This window comes from Neoarius graeffei, chromosome 9 (genome assembly GCF_027579695.1).
Source record: "Neoarius graeffei isolate fNeoGra1 chromosome 9, fNeoGra1.pri, whole genome shotgun sequence".
Classification (NCBI taxonomy): Eukaryota; Metazoa; Chordata; class Actinopteri; order Siluriformes; family Ariidae; genus Neoarius; species Neoarius graeffei.
The window spans coordinates 91,671,961-91,692,563 of NC_083577.1; the positions used below are offsets into that span (position 1 = coordinate 91,671,961).

Below are 20,603 nucleotides of genomic sequence, written 5' to 3' on the forward strand. Positions count from 1 at the left end.
CCAGTCAGCTTGTAATAAAAATAATGAAAAATATCAAATCCAATGAAAATATTGTGACAAATGATATCACTATTATATGATCATATCACCCAACCTAAGTGAAAGGCTCATGATCATGTAAAATGAGTAAGGAAGTGATAACTTCACTCAGAGTGTAATAATTACTCCAAGCAACAGTCCTTTCACTGAATTATCACACAAACTGGTTAGACAAAGATATTTATTTACACAACATCTATACAAAAAAAAGATACAAAATACAGAGTGAAGGTAAAGTTCTGAATGCACTTTTGGTTTAAAAACGTCATCCGTTACAGATTATTAAAAGGATCAGTGATGCCATTATAACCGTGATTAGAGACAGTCATCTCTGAACAACAGGATTAAGGCTATGACAGTCGTATACCATCACACCCTGCTGAGTGCATGTGTGTTTGTGTCCATCCAAGTATTCAGATCCAGCGTACACTAAAGTGCTCTGTGAGACCTCTTTCACACCTCCACCTCACCCGGTGACATCACCTGCCTCACACCTCCATCACCAGCCGAACATATACTCCATCGCTTTGGACACAAAGCTGTCATCCTTCCGTGGGGTCCCTTTGTCTGACACCACCTACACACACACACACACACACACATGTAACTAAAAGTACATTTTTATACATTTTAAGTTCTGATGAGCAAAAATTATTTAAGTGTTCCAGAAACATAGCAAATTTGGCAAGGAATTGCACTACAGTGAGTCCATTACTGGTAGATGGAGGACGATGATAGATGGTAATCCTAATCCATTTAGAATTCACTTTCAGAAGATATTGAGAATATTCAAAGGCATCATATATCCCATTGTTACATTGACCATCCCCAACACCACCTCCACGGTGACCAGTGCTGCAAGGGGTACGAGACATTTTGTTTCCCTTTGGGCAGACATTACCTATAATTTGGTTAGCCAAAATATCTTCACGCAGGAGCCATCTCTCGGTGACCGCTATAACATACTGATGCCGGAGCCCGAAAAACAGGTTTTAAAAACACAGTATAGTATCATTTCTTCTTCTCGCTTCTCCTTTCCTTGCGCTTCCAGTACTCTGCGATTCTCTTCAAGTTGTCGGAGTCGCACACGAAACTTATTAGCTTTTTCCATTTTTGTCTGTTTTCCACCCAAGTTTGCCATACATCAAAGAAACGGCCACACTTTAAAAAGTGTTCTTACAAGTGTCTTTAAAGCGAAGTTTAGGACGTCCTATTGATCGAGAACCATGAGCCAAGTTCACCATATAAAAGTTCCTTTGCTGGTCTGCCGTCATTCATTCGTCAGACATGACCGAACCACTGTAAGCAACTTTTCACTAACTGCAATTCAATGTTGTCGACCCCCGCCCTATTCAGCACATCTTCGTTGCTGACGAAATTATCCCACTTAATCTTTAAAGATAAGACGTAAATGGCGCTGCCGTATTGTATGAAGCTGCTTAACCTCACATTGATACAAAAGTCCACGTCTCACTACCATACATCAGAATAGGCATTGCACACTGATTATACACACTGATTTTAGTTGAACACAGAGCAGTCACTGGTGACATAGCTGCCGAGGTACTTAAAGCGGGTGACCTTGGCTAATTTAGTACCATCTATATAAAAATCCGCTGTATTACCAATGCACATGGCTTTTGTTTTGGTTGTATTAATACGCAGGCCCATGCGCTTTGCCAAGTTCTTGTAGGATGTCAGAAGCAGCTGCAGGCCCTCTGGCATATCGGTGAATATCACAATGTCGTCAGCATACTGGGCCCCCCGATGTACTCTGTTAGTATTTCAGTCTTTGCCTTAAGCCTGCTCATATTAAAAAGAGATCATCATAACGGAATCTAATCTGTATACTACATTTATGCTTGATGTCCTTGAAAGCCAACCACAATAATGCTGAATACATGCCAAAGAGCACAGGTGCTAGTTTGCTGCCTTGTTTAACACCACTATTGCACTGAAGAGGCTGGGTTAATTCACCATCAATAAGGAGTCTTGCGTGTAGATCAGTATATAGCTTCTTGATGATTTTTGTGAACTTTGATGGACAGCCTAGTTTGCCAAGGATAATGAAAAGTAGCTTGTGACTGATGGTGTCAAATGCTTTAACCACAAAGGCTATATACAATTACTGCGCTGCTTTCTCCCCCCCCCCAGTCAGCTGATGAAGCATAAAAATACCATCGATAGTACTCCATCCCTCACGGTACCCTGACTGGGACTCCAGGTATATTAATTCCGCTAGAAGTTGCAACTTTTGAAGGACGATCTCAGCAAAGACTTTCCCAGCAACACTAAGTAGGGACATGCCTCTATAGTTTCCGCATTCACTTTTGTCACCCTTTTTAAACAAAATGACAATGAATGCATCAATCCAGTCCAAGGGGATTATCTCTGAAGCCCAGATGTTGTTGAACAAGGCAAGTAGAAAAGCCCTCAGGTGGCTACCACCATACACAAGTACTTCAGGAATGACTCCATCAGCGCCTGGGCTTTTCCCTAATCTGGTGTTCATTAGAGCTTGATCCAGTTCTTGTTCTTCAATTGGGCAATCCATTGATTTAATGATTGGGAGCTGGTCTCTCTCATCAGCAATCCTTAACATCAGTTGGCTGGTTTAACAGATCACTAAAATGCTCAACCCATCTGTCCTTGATACCATTGGGAGCAGTCAGGAGCTCACCATTTTTGGACCTTATTGGACACAAAGATCTAGATCTAGGACCATAGTGTTTACATCACAATCATGTTCAGCTATATGTTCTCAAGCTGAAAGATCATTCATTCTTGTTTAAAGACCTGCAGTTAACTACTGCTCCTGAAAGTACCCATTTCTCAACCTTAGGCTGTAATTGATACCGAATCCGAACCAAACTGCTTTTGTTTACACCTCTCTAGCGGGACAAAGACTCTTGTTTATGATGCGTCACCATCCATTGCTCGGGGATAAAAACAGCTCGTTTGCAAAGTTGAAACGTTAAAAAAAAAAAGTGTGGGTGGTAGCAAAGGGCAACTGGACTTGCTTGAAGATTCTTGAAAACGTTTCACCTCTCGTCCGAAAGGCTTCCTCAGTTCTGTCTGACTAATAGGGAGTATCAGATATTTATCCTCTCCTGGATCAGAATCAGAATCCTGATGACCAGCTCATTTAAGGTGTCATTGAGGCATCATGTTGGTGTGGGTCACTGACACTGTCAGAATTCTGATTCTGATCCAGGAGAGGATAAATATCTGATACTCCCTATTAGTCAGACAGAACTGAGGAAGCCTTTCGGACGAGAGGTGAAACGTTTTCAAGAATCTTCAAGCAAGTCCAGTTGCCCTTTTCTACCACCCACAGTTTACTATAACCTGGATGATTGAGAATCTTCACAGACATGTTAAAAAAAAGTGCAAGTGTTTTTGCTCGGTTTAGTTCATACTCTCAGCAACGTGTGTTGTGTATTTTTTTGAACCGAGGATTATATTATAGCACGTACTTGGAAAACAGCTGGCTGAGGAATTTCCTCCACAGCTGAGAAAATCTCACTTCAGACGATGCTCATCACTGAAACTGTGGCTCCGTGTTGCTTGTTGCATGAGTACATAGAACATGAATGATTAACTGTCAGTTTGGTATTTGTTTGTTTAAAAGTAGCATTATCCTTGGTACAGATCACTGATCTGAAGCTGATGCATCAAGGGTCATGTTTGTAAATCTACCCAGTCATAGTACATCATCATTCTTCCGCATGAACATTTTTCATTAAGATCACGCAACGACTGTAGAAAACACGGACACAGTAATGTCTCTAAAAAGCGAAGCCTCCGCAGGTCTAGCACCTCTGCTGACTGGCTGCAGTACAATTTTTAGCCCCACCCATCTCCATGTGTCTTAAAGACAAAATAGCCTCCCTCCATGTCACTTTTCTTGTCCAAACTGTCTTTCCATGAACAGTGTTTAGTCGAACAGTTAGTTTTCCCTAATCTGATATCTGCACATTTATTTTCTCCCAGAAGTTAGTTTTTATAAGGTTATTCTACTATAACGTAAGGAGGCGTGACTACACTTGGGAAGTGATTGACAGCCTTGGCCAGAAGAGACTGGATGCAGCTCCTGCATCACATCCTATCTGTTCATTACACATACCTACTTAATTGAACTTTTCTGAACGCATGCACTAATGCAAACTGTTAGCCATTTCTATTAAAAACATTTGAAACATTAAGAAGTCTAATAAGGAATGGCTAGTTTGTGGAAGCCCATGGCCTAATGGTTAGAGAAGCAGCTTTAAGACCAAAAGGTCACTGGTTTGATTCCCTGGACCAGCAGGAATGCCTGAAGTGCCTTTGAACACCGCACCTAACCCCAAACTGCTCCAGGTATGTTGTACATCGCTCTGGATAAGAGCATCTGCTAAATGCCTCTAATGTAGTTTAATCATGCTAGCTACCTAGCCAATTATGTTGTTATTTTAGTATTAACAACATCCAGCCAGCCAGACATCGAAATTTGAGCAAAAGCCATTTGTTCTTCAGTGAACATATACAGTGGTATGCAAAAGTTTGTGCACCCCTGGTCAAAATTGCTGTTACTGTGAACAGTTAAACAAGTTGAAGATGAAATGATCTCCAAAAGGCATAAAGTAAAAGATGACTCATTCCCTTTATATTTTAAGCAAAACCTATTTTTCTTTCATCTTTTATATTTTCAAAATGACGGAAAAGGGCCCGAAGCAAAAGTTTGGGCACCCTGCATGGTCAGTACCTAGTAACACCCCCTTTGGCAAGCATCACAGCTTGTAAACACTTTTTGTAGTCAGCTAATAATCTTTCAGTTCTTACCTGGGGGATTTTCACACATTCGTCTTTGCAAAAGGCTTCCAGTTCTACAAGTTTCTTGGGCTGTCTTGCATGCACTGCTCTTTTGAGATCTATCCACAGATTTTCAATGATGTTTAGGTCAGGGGACTGTGAGGGCCCGGGCAAAACCTTCAGCTTGGGCCTCTTGAGGTATTCCATTGTAGATTTTGAGGTGTGTTTTGGATCATCGTCTTATTGTAGGACCCGCCCTCTTTTTAACTTCAACTTTTTTACAGATGGTGTGATGTTTGCTTCCAGAGTTTGCTAGTATTTATTCGAACCCATGCTTCTCTCGACCAATGAAATGTGCCCTGTGCCACTGGCTGCAACACAACCCCAAAGCATGATCGATCCACACCCATGCTTCAGAGTTGGAGAGGTGTTCTTTTCCTGGAATTTGGCACCCTTTTTTCTCCAAACATACCTTTGCACATTGTGGCTAAAAAGTTCTATTTTGATTTCATCAGTCCACAGGACTTGTTTCCAAAATGCATCAGGCTTATTTAGATGTTCATTTGCAAACTTCAGACGCTGAATTTTGTGGCTAGGACGCAGAAAAGGTTTTCTTCCGATGACTCTCCCATGAAGGTCATATTTGTTCAGGTGTCGCTGCAGAGTAGAACAGTGCACCACCACTCCAGGCTCTGCTAAATCTTTCTGAAGGTCTTTTGTAGTCAAACAGGGGTTTTATTTGCCTTTCTAGCAATCCAACGAGCAGTTCTTTCAGAAAGTTTTCTTCATCTTCCAGACCTCACCTTGATCTCCACTGTTTCTGTTAACTGCCATTTCTTAATAACATTACAATCTGAGGAAACAGCTACCTGAAAACAGTTTGCTATGTTCTTGTAGCCTTCTCCTGCTTTGAGACCATCAATTATTTTATTATTCAGAATGCGAGGGAGTTGCTTAGAGGAGCCCATGGCTGTTGATTTTAGGGACAAGTTTGAGGAGTCAGAGAATTTATACAGCTTTGAAATCTGCATCATCTGACCTTTCCTAACAAAGAATTTGAACAAGCCACAGCTCAATAAGCTAATTAAGGTCTGGAACCTTGGTAAAAGTTACCAGAGAACTCAAATGTATTGGGGTGCTCAAACTTTCGCATGGTGTTCCTTTTCTTTTTTTCACTCTCCAATTGTACAAAACAAAAAAATAATACACAAATCTTGCACAAAAACTCTGAAAAGAAATGTGTCATCTTTACCTTTATGCCTTTTGATGATCAGTTCATCTTCTGCTCACTTAACTATTCACAGTAACAGACATTTTCAGTAAGGGTGCCCAAACTTTTGCATGCCACTGTACACTACCAACAACATTACAATGGAATTTATAATTACGCCATACTTGGCACACGATACAGTCGATGATATTACACACGTACACTGAGTAAACACGAACATGGTATTGGACATTGTGTGTACCTGATAGTCAGCGTTGGTGTGTGTGAGTGGTGTGCTGAGGGGTCTCATGGATGATCGGGGAGTGGAAATGGAAGCCAGCTTGTTACTGTTCTTCGCTGGAGGAGTGAACACTGCACCACTGCTCCTGTCTGAGCACTCCATCACACTCTGTGTGTATACACACACACCCACACACACAGCTCAGTATTCATTAACACATGCTCCTGTTGCTTGTGCGAGTGTGTGTACCTTATCGATACAGGGCTTGACTCCGATCATGATGGCTTCTCCGAATATCTTCCCGTCTTTACTGAGCGCTTTCCTGGCCTGCAGTTTGGACTGATATTGGATGTGCATCCAGTTTCCTGAGTTAGACATCTGTGTACACACACACACACACACACTTAGAGAGGAGCATTCCAGCATGATAGTTGCTGATCTATACCCTTGTTACTCACCACGTGTTTGAGGATGTTCCCATACTGAGCAAACTGCAGCAGGATGTAGGATGCAGAGGCTGGGGGAAACCTACAGGAAGTTACACGCACATTTTTCATTTGCATAACCACACCCATGATTGCACATATCTATATCAAGACAGAACTTTATACGCTTACCCAAAAACAGTGACCCATGTCTCATCAAGCTGGTCCTCAGAGGACAAAGCGTCTCCTTGAGTGAAGAATGGGTCTACCTGCGCAGGTGATAGGGCGCTCTTCACCTGTCCTAAAGAGGCGGGGCTAAACACACTGCCCGCTACACACACACACAGTCATCATAAAGGCATGTCTGAATTCTGACAAGAACTTCAAGACATTGACTCCTCAAGACACGCCCACTTTACCCCCCTCTCATTTACAAACACAGCTCTAATAACCTGGTGACAGTGTATTAGAGTGGGCGTGTATTTCTATCCATACACTCATGAGTGCACTAGAGTGGCCGTGCCCTGAATACAGACACACCCTCACTCCAATCTAAAACTTTAAGGTAACCCTCCTGGTGTATGGATCTATATATGGATTCAAAGACACATCCACATTCAAATCTAAAAACTGTTAAGTCACTCCCAACCAGAGCTGTCATCCTGTGACAAACCCTATTTGCGAAAGCAGGAGGGTCATGTGATCATTTCTTACCAGATCCTGGAGTTGCAGCCACACCAGACAGAGGAGTGTGCATGACTGAGAACACCTACACACACACACACACACCCGAATACTGCAGTGTACTGTGTAATAACAGACAGTATTGTGTGCTGGTGAGAGGATGAATTGTGTATGTTACCTGTTTACGTGATGCGAGTGGGGAGAAGCCAACCATGGGACTGGACAGGTCGTCATGGATACTTCTCACAGGAGGAGCACCACTTTTATCTTTAGGTGTAGGAACCACTGGCTGAGGAGGAGAACCACCTGATACACCTACAAACAACCATAATAATAATAATAATGCAAATTATAGTATCAATAAATTATAGTATGTTTTGTTATTATTGTGTGTGTAACAGACCTGTGAGGGACAGGGCTCTGGTCTCAGCTCCACCCACACTCAGACTAAGGGATCTGGGCTGTGGTGTAGCAGGAGCAGGTAAATCACCCATCAGGAACCCGGGGAGGAACTGAGCTCCACCGACAGGCTTTGGGGACGACGGAGAACCGAGAGACATCGGCTCCATACCTGACACGGAAGGACAAAGACATTTTGATTAAATTTAAATATACAGAGCCAGGCTGCAGGTTCATGGACACTTCAGTAACCTGGTAAAGAAATTCATGGGCTACAAGAGAACATACTAAAGCCCAGTTTAAAATACAGAACAGTAAAATACAAAAAGTTTTTCAAAGGATGTGTCAGAGAAGCCTCTGCGGGTTTTAGTTATTGTGTAAATATAATGTTAATCCACACTGATTGGCCACTTTATTAGAAACTTGTGGAAGCAGAGCAATGGATACAATCCAAACAGGCCAGGTGTTTCAGTTAATGTTTACATCACACATCAGAATGGGGGAAGAACTCCATGATACTAACTGTAGCATAATCAATCAATAATCAATCAATAATCAATGCTCCCCTAACTCAGGTCCAGACACCTTTATTTAACCATCAACATCTGAACAGTTTATAGTTTAGTTAGATCTCACATACCACACTACAGCTCCTCCTTGATATCTCACTAATCCTGTGCATGTATTAAAAATAAAGCTGCGTTAGAAATAAATAACTTTACTAGCTGCTAAGCAGCTAGCGCCACGCTAATGCTAACATCACTCAGCTACACAAAGATTTACACAAACTCACTGAGCGCTGAAAAACCAAACACATCGCGCTCACCTTGAATATCCATCACAACTCTCACACGGTAACGGCTGATGATAATAATAATAATAAACTTTAATTTATTTTAAATAAATAATACTACCACGTTAGGGCACCGGTTAACTCGGAAATTTCAAAAACGCCGGAAGTGACGCTTGCCCGGAAACTTATGGAAGTCTGCTTGCGCATGCGCGTTATCAGAAGCGTCATTTGTGTGAGCAGTTTCTAGCAACGTATTCACTTTATAAGCGACAAGACAGTTATTTCACTTTATATTGAAATTAAAATAGTTTTAAATTAGTTTCCTTGTGTGTTGGACTTTTCTCTTTACGTTTATAAATCCTGTATTATTTAAAATAAAACTCACTGTTTCGCTCTTAAATATTTCAAACACTTAAAATGCACTATAAAGAAAAGTGAGGTTGAGGCAGCAGGGTGGTGCACTGGTCATCACTGCCGCCTCACTGTAAGAAGGTTGGGGGTTCAAACATAGACATCCTAATACATAGACGGAGCATCCAATGTAAATTGTAAAAGCGCTGACGAGACGCGGGGCCGCCATCTTGGAGCGGTGATCCGCTGCACTCAGTGTAATACTAAATACATTAGATATAAACAGCTTAACGTTTTTCTATCGGCTACAACAGGGGTGCCCACACTTTTCTGAATGGTGATCTACCTTTTAAGTGACTGACTCAGAATGATCTACTAACTACGCACATTACGTGTCTTTTTTAAATTTACAATACCAAAATTAACACAGTGTCATACGGGCTATTTCACTAAGGTTTCACATTTAAATCACAAGCTGAATTCATTTATGATTGAGTTTTATTTCCATACCAACCCTGGAAATAACAACAGTAACATCCACAATAGAGGCTACTAATCAGCATGTGATTTCATACACAGTGACATCACATTGCTCATACAATTTAGTAGCCTACATTTATGATAAAAAAAATCCACACATTGAAATGTAACTTTTTTTAACACTACGATTTTCTTTTAACATACATACATAGATAGAGGCATTTGGCCCACAGTACACACTCTCATACTAGAACTCACTGTTCAAACTGAAACTTTCAGACAATGAATTAACTTTATGTGTACATTGCATGTAGCCTTTTTTTTTTTGCATGTGGCAGGTTCACATTACATTGCCCATAAAATTCAGGCCTACATTTATGATCAAAGTCCACACATTGAAAATGAACTTTTTTAAAACTAGGACTTTTTTTTAACATGCATAGAGTGGCAATTGGCCTACATTACACACCCTCTCACACTACAATTCACTGTTGAAACATTGAAACTTTCAGACAATTAACTTTATGCATGTAGTCTTTTTTTTGTGCATACACAGGGGCATGTTCACATCAGTGGTCAGTAGGCTACCTTATTCAGATGATGACTTGCATTGGATGGAGTCAACAAGGGATGCATAGTCCGGGATATAGCTACTGATAGCCAGTCTCAGACACGCCTCCAAATGATCGTCGGTCAGGGTGGAGCGGTATTTGGATTTTATAATTTTCATATGTGAAAAGGCTGACTCGCACAAGTAAGTAGACCCAAACATTGCAGTCAGAGATGTTGCACATTTTCTCATGTTGGGATACTTTTCTTCTGTGAGCAAACTCCAGAACTGTTCATTGGCCCTGGACTTCAGGTTAATGTCTGCTTGCAGTGTCAAGATCTCATCCTCAACTTCAGCAGAACTGAGCTGAAACATTGTTGAGATTTTGGAAGCGAGGACATCGACCTCAGCATCCTCCCGAAAAGGGAAGCACATGAACATGGCAACTGGCTCGAGTAGAGCGAAGTCTTGAAATCTCCTGTCAAAGTCTGACAGGACGGTGTCAATCTGTTCTGCATAACATGCACTGTCAAACTCCGTTGAGTCCTTTCCTTGATTATTCAGCTCAGATGCAAGGTTGCTAAAGTTTCCCAGATCATTGCGTTGGATCTTTGAAGAAAGCAGTTTAAGTTTTCCTTTGAAGGCATTCACTGTGCTTATCATATTGATCACGAGTTTCTCTTTGCCCTGTAATTCCACGTTTAGCTCATTGAGCATGTTTGACAGATCCGTTAAAAACGCCAAATCAAGCAACCAACGATCATCATTAAGTTGCTCGTATTCTGCATGTTTTTTCTCCTGAAGGAACTGCTTTATCTCGGGAAGGAGATCGCGAAATCGTTGCAGGAATTTCCCCCTACTCAACCACCTTACGTCTGTGTGAAGCAGTAGTCCTGTGTGGTCGCTGTCAGCCTCCTCAAGCTGCAAGCGGAAGAGTCGTCTTTGGAGAGATTTTGCACGGATAGAACAGGCCACTTTTGTTGCTACGTCCATGATCTCTTTCATGTTCAACATTTTCGCACACAACGCTTGTTGGTGTATGATACAATGGTAACTTAGAAAGTCAGGAAACGCTTCATCCTCTCGGCATTTGGCAACAAATCCATTACGCCTGCCTGTCATGGCTGGCGCCCCGTCCGTGGTGATAGACACCAACTTGCACACTGGAATCTTAGTCTTGTCGATAAAGTTTTTGAATATCTGAAAAATGTCCTCCCCCCGTGTGTGTGCGTTCATATGCAGAACTGCTAAAAGTTCCTCTTTTGCAGTCATATCATGAACCATCCGAATAAAAATGCACAACTGGGCTTTGTCTGTGATGTCGGTAGATTCGTCCATCTGTAACGAGAAGCACTCGCAACAGTCAATGTCCTTAGCAAGCTGCTGTACTAAGTTGTCGCCCATCATTTCGCATCGCCTGGTCACTGTATTTCCTGTCAATTGAACAGCTTTGACTGCAGACATTATTTCCGTTTTGTTTTTAAAGTCTTTAAACAACGCATCTGATGCCTCGATGAAGGCTTCCTTCACCATAACTCCATCCTGGAAACACTTTTTGTGCCTAATGATCGTGCGACTCACCCGGAACGATGCCTCTGTGGCGGCCTTGGCTTTCGACGTTGGCCGAGTGAAAAGAGACTGCTGTCCAAGAAGCTGAGACTTCAACTCCCTCACCTTTCTCTTTCTCAATTCAGTGCTTGGAGGAAAGTCAGTATCAAAGGTTCGATGAACCATTCGAAAATGTCTCTCTACGTTCCCTTTCTTTGGAAGTGCAATGCTGGATTGACAGATCAGACAGACACACTTCGAGTGTGACATCGTGAACAAGAAGTCCTCTTCCCATTCTTGATGGAAATGGTAAGTCTTCGATTTTTTTATTTGTTTACCTCCCTCATTCATTTCCGAATCATTTTTTGTAGGCTACTACACAGCGAATCGAGCTACAGCGAAAACGAAAATGCAGTGGTAAAAGGAAAGCAAGCAACAACTGGCGCTTGTCTGTAGTAGGCTATGAGATATGTTATGGTTGTTATGGTAATGGTGTAACAAACTTTGTAGCAGCCAGCAGACTGGCCTGTCTACACGTCAATCAGCGGGCACGTTATAATATCATTATGTGATAGGATGAATTGCTTTTCTGAAAACGCGCGGTTTTTTTTTTCCGTTTTTTTTCTTGCGGAGTTCTGTGAGCTACTCTCATTGGCCCTGCGATCGACCAGTCGATCGCGATCGACGTATTGGGCACCCCTGGGCTACAACCACCAATCTGTTGCAAATAAAATGCGGTTTTAACAATCTAAATCCATTATAATGATTCAAATGTGTGTATATTTTCTTTAAATAGATTAAGAACATATCAAAGGGGAAATTAATCTAGTCAGTGAATTTATAAGAGCCTTTTACATCCTTCAACACAATCTGACCCCCTTCAGCAAAGCTGATGGATTCAGGTTGAGTGGGGCACTTTGTTTGGTATGTAGGACAATGTGTGATGACCATATATTGACCACAAACATTTTTTGTCTTGTTTTAAAGCATATCAAAACATTTATTTATAACAAATTGTCAAACATAAAAAATATAACAATGTAGTAAATAAATAAACTAGTAAATAAATAAAAAAGGTAGTATATGAATAAACATTTAATAACAATATATATATATATATATATATATATATATATATATATATATATATATAATATTAGCATACAACATTAAAACATCACTCATGAAACCACTACCTGATGACGATTTAAGTCTATTAGCTCCTTCTCAGCTCTGGTAATATACTATTTTAAAAAAACAACAAATAGTACGGGTGGCATGGTGGTGTAGTGGTTAGCGCTGTCGCCTCACAGCAAGAAGGTCCTGGGTTCGAGCCCTGGGGCCGGCGAGGGCCTTTCTGTGTGGAGTTTGCATGTTCTCCCCGTGTCCGCGTGGGTTTCCTCCGGGTGCTCCGGTTTCCCCCACAGTCCAAAGACATGCAGGTTAGGTTAACTGGTGACTCTAAATTGAGCGTAGGTGTGAATGTGAGTGTGAATGGTTGTCTGTGTCTATGTGTCAGCCCTGTGATGACCTGGCGACTTGTCCAGGGTGTACCCCGCCTTTCACCCGTAGTCAGCTGGGATAGGATCCAGCTCGCCTGCGACCCTGTAGAAGGATAAAGCGGCTAGAGATAATGAGATGAGATGAACAAATAGTACAGTAATGTTAAATCTTACTTGTGAAAAGGAATCCCCCTGCTTCTGTTTGAAACGGTTCGCTCGTTTGAGCAGGAGTACGCTGGGCACCAGCCTGGCATCTTGTCTCGTCTTCTTCTTCAGTCGTGCAGTAATAGACGGTACTTTTTTTTATTATTATTATTATTATTATTTCCCAAAACATTCAAAATACAAACAAATAGAGCACCATATATATACAGATCCAAAACATCAAAATAGTAAAACACACACATAGCAATAAAGTAAAAAATATGAACAAGAAAGGGGTTACTTAACTATCTTAACATATGTTAATCGAGTAAATCAAAGTCATCCAAAAAAGATATAAAATAACCAACATCCTTATTTTCAACTAACTTTAAAGATTTGGCAAAAAGCTTGAGGTCATTCTTCCAGTGTGTAACATAAGGTTTAGTTTTAAATAAAACGACATTTGTGAATAAAATGTTTACCTAAAAGTAGTAAATTATTAATACCATATTCAATTTTGTTATTATTTAAAAACACTCCAAATGTAATTTCTTTAATGGATAAAGGGGCAAACTGAATCCCCCTAGACTAATAGACGGTACCTGGATATCTCGCGCTTTCTCACCACTCCAAGATGGCGACCGTATTTCTCGCGTCAGAACAGCCAACTCTCCGTCTGTGTATTAGGATGTCTATGGGTTCAAACCTCATGGCCTTCCTGTGAGGCGTGTCCGTGTTCCCCCAGAGGGTTTCCTCCCACACTCCAAAGGCATGCAGATTAGGCCAACTCTCTTCTTCTTCTGGCTGCTCCTGGTTAGGGGTCGCCACAGCAGATCTTTCATCTCCATTGCTCCCTGTCTTCCACACCTGCCACTTTCATGTCCTCTCTCACCACATCCATGTACGGTATCTCCTCTTTGGCCTTCCTCGTTTTCGTGTGCCTGGCAGCTCCATCCTCAACATTCTCCTTCCCACATGCTCTGCATGATTAGACCAACTGCCTACTCTAAATGGTCCATGGGTGTGAGTGTAAACGGCTGTCAGGCTCTGCGTTAGACCTGCAACAAATCAAAATCAAGTTTATTTGTACAGCGCTTTTAACAATAAACATTGTCGCAAAGCAGCTTTACAGAATTTGAACGACTTAAAACATAAGCTAATTTTATCCCTAATCTATCTATCCCCAATGAGCAAGCCTGTGGCGACGGTGGCAAGGAAAAACTCCCTCAGACGACATGAGGAAGAAACCTCGAGAGGAACCAGACTCAAAAGGGAACCCATCCTCATTTGGGCAACAACAGACAGCCTGACTATAATATTAACAGTTTTAACAGGTATAACCCTCAACTGTCCTCATGGGGCCATCCTTCACAGGAGTGGGGCGATAAAACTCCGACCAGACACAGGGCACCAGGATGGATCAAGCAGGTCCGAGGGGCAGAAGAGGCCAGCATCTCAATCCCAGGATCAACATGTAACTCAGAGGGACAGATGGGGGGGGAGAGAAAGAAAACACGTTGTTAGGTATGCCCTAAAAATGACAAGTATTAAATCTGTGTGATAGGCTCACAGAGACGAGAGTCTTTACATCAGGCATGACGCACAATGGCATGTTAATATGGTAAAAAATATATCATGACCTGCTCTGGCTGGATGCTTGATTGGGTGATGGGAGCACACTCCTCAGCAATGATGAGATGCAGATGGGACCCTTAGGCCTGGCCAAGACAATTCAGTTACATTTCACCGGGTCTGGGACATGCGACAGAACGTCTGACGGCCGATTCCCTGCAGGCTACGATAGCCAGTCGAGGTCCCCACCGTCTCCACCAAAAGATTTCCTGTTGACTCCATGTAACTCAGAGGGACAGATTTGGGGTGGGGGGGGGGGGGGGGGGGGGAAGAGAAAGAAAACACAGGTGGTTAGGTATGCCCAATGTCACCTGAATAAGTAGGAACAGTATACATATTGCACCGAGTACAAGCAGGGACTCCGGCAACTAACTATGACAGCATAACTAAAAGGAGAGAGCCAGAAGGTAACACAGGCATGAGGGAGCCCCGGGACATAAAGCAGCCAGCCACTGCACCGTCAACAAACTCGAGTGAGCAAGCGAGTGGGGACTGACAGCATCCATACATCCCAGTTTACCAAAACACTCTATGTCTGAGGACCCTCCAGATCTACTCCTTTACCTCATAAACACCATTAACAAAAGGCTTGACTAAACAGATATGTTTTCAGCCTAGACTTAAATGCTGAGACTGTGTCTGATTCCCGAACATTACTTGGAAGGCTGTTCCATAACTGTGGGGCTTTGTAAGAAAAGGCTCTGCCCCCTGATGTAGCCTTCACTATACGAGGTACCAGCAGATAGCCTGCACCTTTTGATCTAAGTAGGCGTGGCGGGTCATAGAGGAGCAGAAGTTCACTCAGGTACTGTGGTGCGAGACCATTTAGTGCTTTAAAGGTCAATAGTAGTATTTTATAATCAATACGAAATTTGATTGGGAGCCAATGCAGTGTGGATAAGACAGGCGTGATGTGGTCATATTTTCTAGTTCTAGTAAGGACTCTTGCTGCGGCATTTTGAACTAACTGGAGCTTGTTTATGCACTTATTGGAACATCCAGACAGTAAGGCATTACAATAATCCAACCTGGAGGTAACGAAAGCATGGACTAGTTTTTCTGCATCATGCAATGACATTAAATTTCTTATCTTTGCAATATTTCTGAGATGAAAGAAAGCTATCCGGGTGATGTTATCAATGTGAGTTTCGAATGAAAGACTGGGGTCAATAATCACTCCGAGGTCTTTTACTGCTGCACGTGAAGAAACAGAAAGGCCATCCAGAGTTACTGTGGAATCAGAAAACTTACTTCTAGCTTTATGTGGTCCTAGCACAAGTACTTCAGTCTTGTCAGAGTTAAGCAGAAGGAAATTTATAAGCATCCAGTGTCTAATGTCCTTAACACATTCCTCAATTTTATTAAGCTGGTGTCTCTCATCAGGTTTTGCAGAGACATACAACTGTGTGTCATCAGCATAACAGTGGAAACTAATACAATTTTTACGAATAATATCGCCCAAAGGTAACATATATAGAGAAAAAAGCAGTGGACCCAAGACAGAACCTTGTGGAACACCAAACTTTACCTCGGTACGTCTAGAAATATCACCATTTATATCGACATACTGATAACGATCAGTTAGATAAGACCTGAGCCAGGAGAGGGCCATTCCCTTAACTCCCACAACATTTTCTAGTCTATCCAGAAGAATGGAATGATCAATGGTATCAAATGCTGCACTAAGGTCAAGCAACACAAGTAGCGAGACACAGCCCTGATCAGACGCCAGCAGTAGGTCGTTTACTACTTTAACCAGAGCTGTCTCTGTGCTATGATGAGGTCTAAATCCTGACTGATACATTTCATGGATGTTATTCCTATGTAAATATGAGCATAACTGCTGTGCCACAGCTTTTTCAAGGATCTTGGAGATAAAGGGGAGGTTTGATATTGGCCGATAATTGGACAGCTGACAGGGATCAAGGTCAGGTTTTTTAATCAGGGGTTTGATAACTGCTAGTTTAAAGGATTTGGGTACATAGCCAATCATAAGAGAAGAATTTATTATTTTTAGAAGCGGTTCAATTACTCCAGGCATTATCTGTTTGAATAGATGTGTCGGTAAGGGATCTAGTACGCAAGTTGAGGCTTTTGATGTAGAGATTAATGAGAGTAATTCAGTTTCTTTTAGGGGAGTAAAACATTCTAACTGATGATCTGATACAGTTATATTGTTAACTACAAGGTCGCTTTCATTGTCTAACCTTAAATTAGTAGTTTGAATTTTTTGTCGGATATTCTCAATTTTGTCATTAAAAAAATTCATGAAGTCGTTGCTACTACATACTGCAGGTGTGCATGTGTTGATAGTGGACTTATTCCTGGTTAATTTTGCTACAGTATTAAATAGGAATCTAGGATTATTTTTGTTATCTTCTATTAGGGAGGAGAGATATGTTGATCTCGCAGCACTAAGAGCTTTTTTATACTTCAGGAAGCTCTCCTTCCACGCCAGTTTGAACACTACCAATTTTGTTTGACGCCATTTACGTTCCAATTTTCGAGTGGTCTGTTTTAATGTGCGAGTGTCATCATTATACCAGGGTGCTAATTTTTTGTCTCTGACCATTTTCCTTTTTAGAGGAGCTACATTATCTAAAGTATGGCGGAATGTTGACTCTAAGCATTCAGTTGCCTGATCGAGTTCTGCAGGGGCTGACAATGACCCAATCAAAGTTGATAACTCTGGGAGATCATTTATAAAGCTCTGTGCAGTAGTTGACGTGAAAGTACGTTTAATACAGTAGCGTGGTGAGGTGCATATATTATTACTCAGACATATTTTGAATGAGATGAGACAATGATCTGAGATAACTTCAGACTGTGGAAGTATGACTATATTGTCTACGTTTAATCTGAATGTTAGTATTAGATCAAGGGTGTGACCACCATTATGGGTCGGTCCTATGACATTCTGCTTAATCCCGACTGAATCTAAGATGGACACAAACGCTGTTTTTAAAGGGTCTTCTGGGTTATCAAAGTGAATATTAAAATCTCCGACAACTAAAGCTTTGTCTAAGGAAATAACCAAATCTGAGATAAAATCTGCAAATTCAGAAAGAAACTCAGAATATGGCCCCGGGGGCCTGTAAATAATAAGCAATGGAATTAACTGGGTAGACTTATCTTTTGAGGCTACATACATTATATGAGTATGAAGAACTTCAAATGTATTAAATTTATAACCAGGTTTGTGTGTTACACCTAGATAATCGTTATAAATAACCGCGACGCCTCCTCCTCTGCCAGTTAGACGAGGCTGGTGTATATAACTGTATCCAGGAGGACTCGCTTCATTTAATGCTATATATTCATTTGGCTTAATCCATGTTTCTGTTAAACACAGTACATTAAACTCCTGATCAGTAATGAGTTCATTAACCATTAGCGCTTTAGATGTAAGAGATCTAATATTTAATAGCCCCACTTTTAGATCAAAGGTGCTGGCAGCAGCTGTACAGTCAGTCTGATCTAATTTTATATTGATTAGGTTACTGGAACAAACTCTCTGAAAATTTCTACCTTTTGCAACAGATTGGTGACCCGTCCAGGGTGAGCCCCTGCGACGCTGAACACTTTAAGAAAATCTTAATAAATAAAACTAAAAGTAAATAAAAAACTTAATTGGCTGAATCTGTTTAGTTGTGACTGAGTCAATCAGATTGGTTGTGATTGAAGAACGGTTAAGGGCTTCTTAAAATTCTTATTTCAGAATATGTGTAATCCTCCACCTGATGGAGAAAAACAGTGTGTGCGTGCACCAACAATAACATCCTTATCTGTGTTATGGATTAAATGTTTTGAGAAAGACCTTTTTATTGTGAGAAACCAGAGAATGAGTGAAAGTGGGGTCTTTTGGCATGCAGGGAGAGTGCGTCAGGGGCAGACAGAGTGTGTCAGACAACACCGGTGTACATTCATGAAGCTTCTTTAATAAAATCAGCTCTCTCATTAAGTCTTGCTGCCTGCTTGCAATTCTTTATTGAAGGGGAAACAGAAAATTTACTTCACAATCTAACATGATGGAGCATTAGTGAATCCAATTGGCTGTGACAAGCGTTATCATGAAACTGATATTTACCTCGCCCAGGACAGAGTCCACCAGGGGGTGAGGTATTGTTTTCGGTCGGGTTTCTTTGTTAAGAGTATTACGAGAAAACAGCTGGATCAACCTTCACGAAACATTCAGGATAGATGGGCTTTGGTCTCAAATAGAACCTCCAACATTTTGAGGGTCATCCGGTCAAGGTCACTAAAAAGGTCAAAATTGTTTTTGTTGTGGCTACTGCCTTATATAGAGGCGTTAGCCACTACATCATCATGCTGTAGTACATACATGTGTTCCTATTAAAATGGCCAGTGAGTGTATACAATTCAGTTCACCATTCGAAATAAATGTACTAAAGAAATCGCTTTGAGACATGTTTATGCTTATTACAGAGGGAAAGTGCGTTCCACTGAGCTCTAGCGCCGGGCCATTTCCGGGAAATAAGAGTTTGGGTCATGGCGACAGCATGTGTGCGTCAGCCTCGGTTCAGAGGTTTCAGTTTTGAAAACTGCAAGAGGAGAATAATATAAAGTACAGACACTTGGTATATTTTACTTCTGTGACTTTTAAATTGTTTATTTTTGGATTACACTTCAAAATATTAATACTGATCTGTACTTAATACAGTAAATCATGTACCTGTGTGATCTCTTACACATATGTAAATGATTTGACATGTAGATATGTTCACATTACATACCGCAGAACCACATTCAGATGTTATATTCATGAATTACGAAATGTATTTACCACACACACACACACACACACACACACACTCTTTATTAAACCTTTTTACTGTGCTTTGTTCACATTACAGCTGTAGTCATGTGATGAATATTTGAGTATTGTAACATCCATCAACATAATTTAAAAAATTGACAAAAATATTTAAGCAGAATAGGTCATTAATATTACACAGGATCAATAATGATTAAGAAAAATTAATCACTGCTCTTACAGTCAACACACTAACACTAATTTCATTCTGAAATCTGTTCGCTTCATCTGACCAATCACTGTCCAGAATTTAACCATGTGACTATAGGCCCTGTTGGGATTGGATTAGTTTATCAAGGGGACATCTGTGATAAATTAATTTTATTTTTTTTTACACATCTCCTCAGTGATAAAAATCTCACACCTGGACAGAAATAAAATGACCACAGAAGGTTTGAGTGAGTTGTACTTTCTACAAACCTGTATGTTAGTGTCACATGATATGATCACACTCCATTCACAATATCCAATCGAAGAGGCGGTGGAGTACAGACGAGATGCTGGCTCTTATTTCAGTTTGGGGTGAACCAATGTTCCAGCAACATTTTGAAAACGCAATTCAAAATCACAAATCGTGCAAGAAGCATCAGCCGAGTGCGCAATTTGGTGAAAAACAGTAGGTAATTCAGGCTGTAATTTTCTCAGAAGAGAACAAAGAAAAACATCAACATGGCCAATCAGGAAACAAGTAAAATCACAGAGTAGCTCCTGTACCCCAGGACCCCATGGACATTTAATCCCATCTGAATAGGGCTTATGCTTAATGGTCAGTGTTTAAAAATGAAAGGTCTGTCAGAGTTCATCCCTCTGTCTCTAATTATACACTACACACAATGTGTACAGTGTAGTGGGTTAACTAGTACCTGATGATTACAGCACAGTACCGTCTCACACACTCATCCTTTACACTGAAAACAGATGACAGAAAACCACAAACAGAACCAAACTGAATGACTGAATTTACAATTCTAAATGTTTTC

General features: G+C 41.0%; 2 protein-coding genes across 5 annotated transcripts; both read right to left on the reverse strand.

Moving 5' to 3' along the window:
• Window positions 1–206: 206 nt before the first annotated feature.
• Window positions 207–8,754, reverse strand: nup35 (nucleoporin 35). 4 transcript variants are annotated; one of them, XR_009655403.1, is made up of 10 exons: window positions 8,616–8,754; window positions 7,794–7,961; window positions 7,569–7,705; window positions 7,421–7,475; window positions 6,899–7,037; window positions 6,740–6,809; window positions 6,531–6,659; window positions 6,303–6,449; window positions 3,516–3,605; window positions 528–616 (listed from the first exon to the last, which is right to left on the reverse strand). XR_009655403.1 is itself a non-coding variant. In XM_060930449.1 (10 exons), exons 1-9 carry the CDS (start codon window positions 8,626–8,628, stop codon window positions 6,101–6,103), a joined length of 882 nt encoding a protein of 293 aa, XP_060786432.1. In that variant the 5' UTR covers window positions 8,629–8,754; the 3' UTR covers window positions 544–616; window positions 6,083–6,100. The 4 variants fall into 4 exon arrangements, 3 of the variants coding, with proteins under 3 accessions (XP_060786430.1, XP_060786431.1, XP_060786432.1); XM_060930449.1 differs by lacking the exon at window positions 3,516–3,605 and adding an exon at window positions 6,083–6,124 and having other exon boundaries at window positions 544–616; XM_060930447.1 differs by lacking the exon at window positions 3,516–3,605 and having other exon boundaries at window positions 207–616.
• A 1,248-nt stretch (window positions 8,755–10,002) lies between these two features.
• On the reverse strand, window positions 10,003–11,697 carry LOC132892214 (general transcription factor II-I repeat domain-containing protein 2A-like). The gene has a single exon (XM_060930609.1). It carries the CDS (start codon window positions 11,695–11,697, stop codon window positions 10,003–10,005), a length of 1,695 nt encoding a protein of 564 aa, XP_060786592.1.
• Between the last annotated feature and the right edge of the window lie 8,906 nt (window positions 11,698–20,603).

Coding starts and splice junctions, on each gene's coding strand:
- nup35 (XM_060930447.1), bottom strand. Junction 7,706..7,793: donor CAGAGCCCTGTCCCTCACAG/GTCTGTTACACA, acceptor GGTTGTTTGTAG/GTGTATCAGGTGGTTCTCCT. Junction 617..6,302: donor ACACCAACGCTGACTATCAG/GTACACACAATG, acceptor GTGTGTGTGTAG/GTGGTGTCAGACAAAGGGAC.
- LOC132892214 (XM_060930609.1), bottom strand. CDS start 11,697: ATGGTTCATCGAACCTTTGATACTGACTTTCCTCCAAGCACTGAATTG.